Source organism: Aplysia californica, unplaced genomic scaffold (genome assembly GCF_000002075.1).
Source record: "Aplysia californica isolate F4 #8 unplaced genomic scaffold, AplCal3.0 scaffold01093, whole genome shotgun sequence".
Taxonomy (NCBI): Eukaryota; Metazoa; Mollusca; class Gastropoda; order Aplysiida; family Aplysiidae; genus Aplysia; species Aplysia californica.
Genome location: NW_004798363.1, coordinates 15,816 through 17,140, shown reverse-complemented (window position 1 = coordinate 17,140; position 1,325 = coordinate 15,816). Strand labels below are relative to the sequence as shown.

Genomic DNA, 1,325 nt, shown 5'->3' with positions numbered 1-1,325 from the left:
CTGTTGTTGCTGCTGCTGCTACTGCTGCTGCCAGCGCCCTCTCCCCCCGCAGCCTCCTCCTCCTCTGGTTGCCGCGGCAACAGGTCGGAGCCGTCGTCCTTCACCAGCTCCAGGTTGTCCAGTCTGTTATCCACAGTGACCCGGTTCTTGTGCACGACCCTCCAGCCCGGCGCCACGCCCCCTTTGTGCCGCTCCCTGCAGGGACGGGGGAACAAAACAAAACAAAACAAAATAAACCGACAATTTTAGTAAGAGTTTTACGTCACTTGTGATACAATTAGGTCATAAATAGAAGGAAAAAACAGAACGCATTAAAAATCCCACACATTTTTTGGTAAAAGTTTTACGCCACTTGCAACTCAATCAAGTCATAGAAGTGCCAAAAGTTAGAGGTGGAACGAGAGAGTAACATAAAAAGACAAGAAGAAGAAGAAGAGATAAGGAGGAGAGAAGTTTGCAGGAAAAAAGGAGCAAACCACACCAGTACACCCGTCAACCACCCATGATAAAATAATAAGAAAACAAAAGCAAGAATTAGAAGAAGAATGATGATGATGATGATGATGATGATGATGATGATGATGATGATGATGATGATGATGATGATGATGATGATAACTTAGCTTTTCTTTTTCCGAGCTTCGGCTCTTTCCGATATTGTCCAAATCACACCAATACGTAACTTGTAGTGAACGCTTTGTTGCTATGTCATCATCACTCTTTTTTTCCTCAGATACTATGTTCCTATTGGCTAAACGTTGAACATCCAGGCCTATACCGACATCTGATGAAACGACACCTACCCTATTCAAGTCTCAAGTATACCTATTTTTTTCCTACTTTAAAACATGATAATGATGATGATAATGATGATGATAATGATGATGATAATGATGATGATAATGATGATGATAATGAGTAGTTCTGGGGGATGGACATGTCATTGGTTAGTGGGGGGACAAAGATGAAAATGAAAGAGGCCAAAGACAGATGTAGGTATAATTGGTGTGCACACCAGTTGCCTCTGAGCTGTGGCCTAGGGTCTACTGGGGCACCAAAGTTGTGACGTGCACAGGGCTGGCGGTACAGCAGGGACATGTGTCATAGAAATACAATTATTAATTAGCATCATTATTTATTTACTAAGTTTGTGCGCGTAAGAGAGAGACAGAGAGAGAAGGGTAATGATGAAAGAGAAGATGGACATGGAAAGAGAGAGAGAGAGAAGGATAATGATGAAAGAGAAGATGGACATGGAAAGAGAGAGAGAGAGAAGGATAATGATGAAAGAGAAGATGGACATGGAAAGAGAGAGAGAGAGAAGG

At 42.6% G+C, this 1,325-nt stretch overlaps 1 protein-coding gene across 1 annotated transcript in view; it reads right to left on the bottom strand.

The window, feature by feature from the left end:
- The window catches only part of LOC101864188 (zinc finger MYND domain-containing protein 19), a gene marked incomplete in the record, with an annotated part of 16,623 nt that overhangs the window by 4,047 nt on the left and 11,251 nt on the right, over window positions 1-1,325 (bottom strand). Inside the window, 1 exon segment of the mRNA XM_013089963.2 lies at window positions 3-196. Coding sequence (XP_012945417.1) covers window positions 3-196 — 194 coding nt within the window.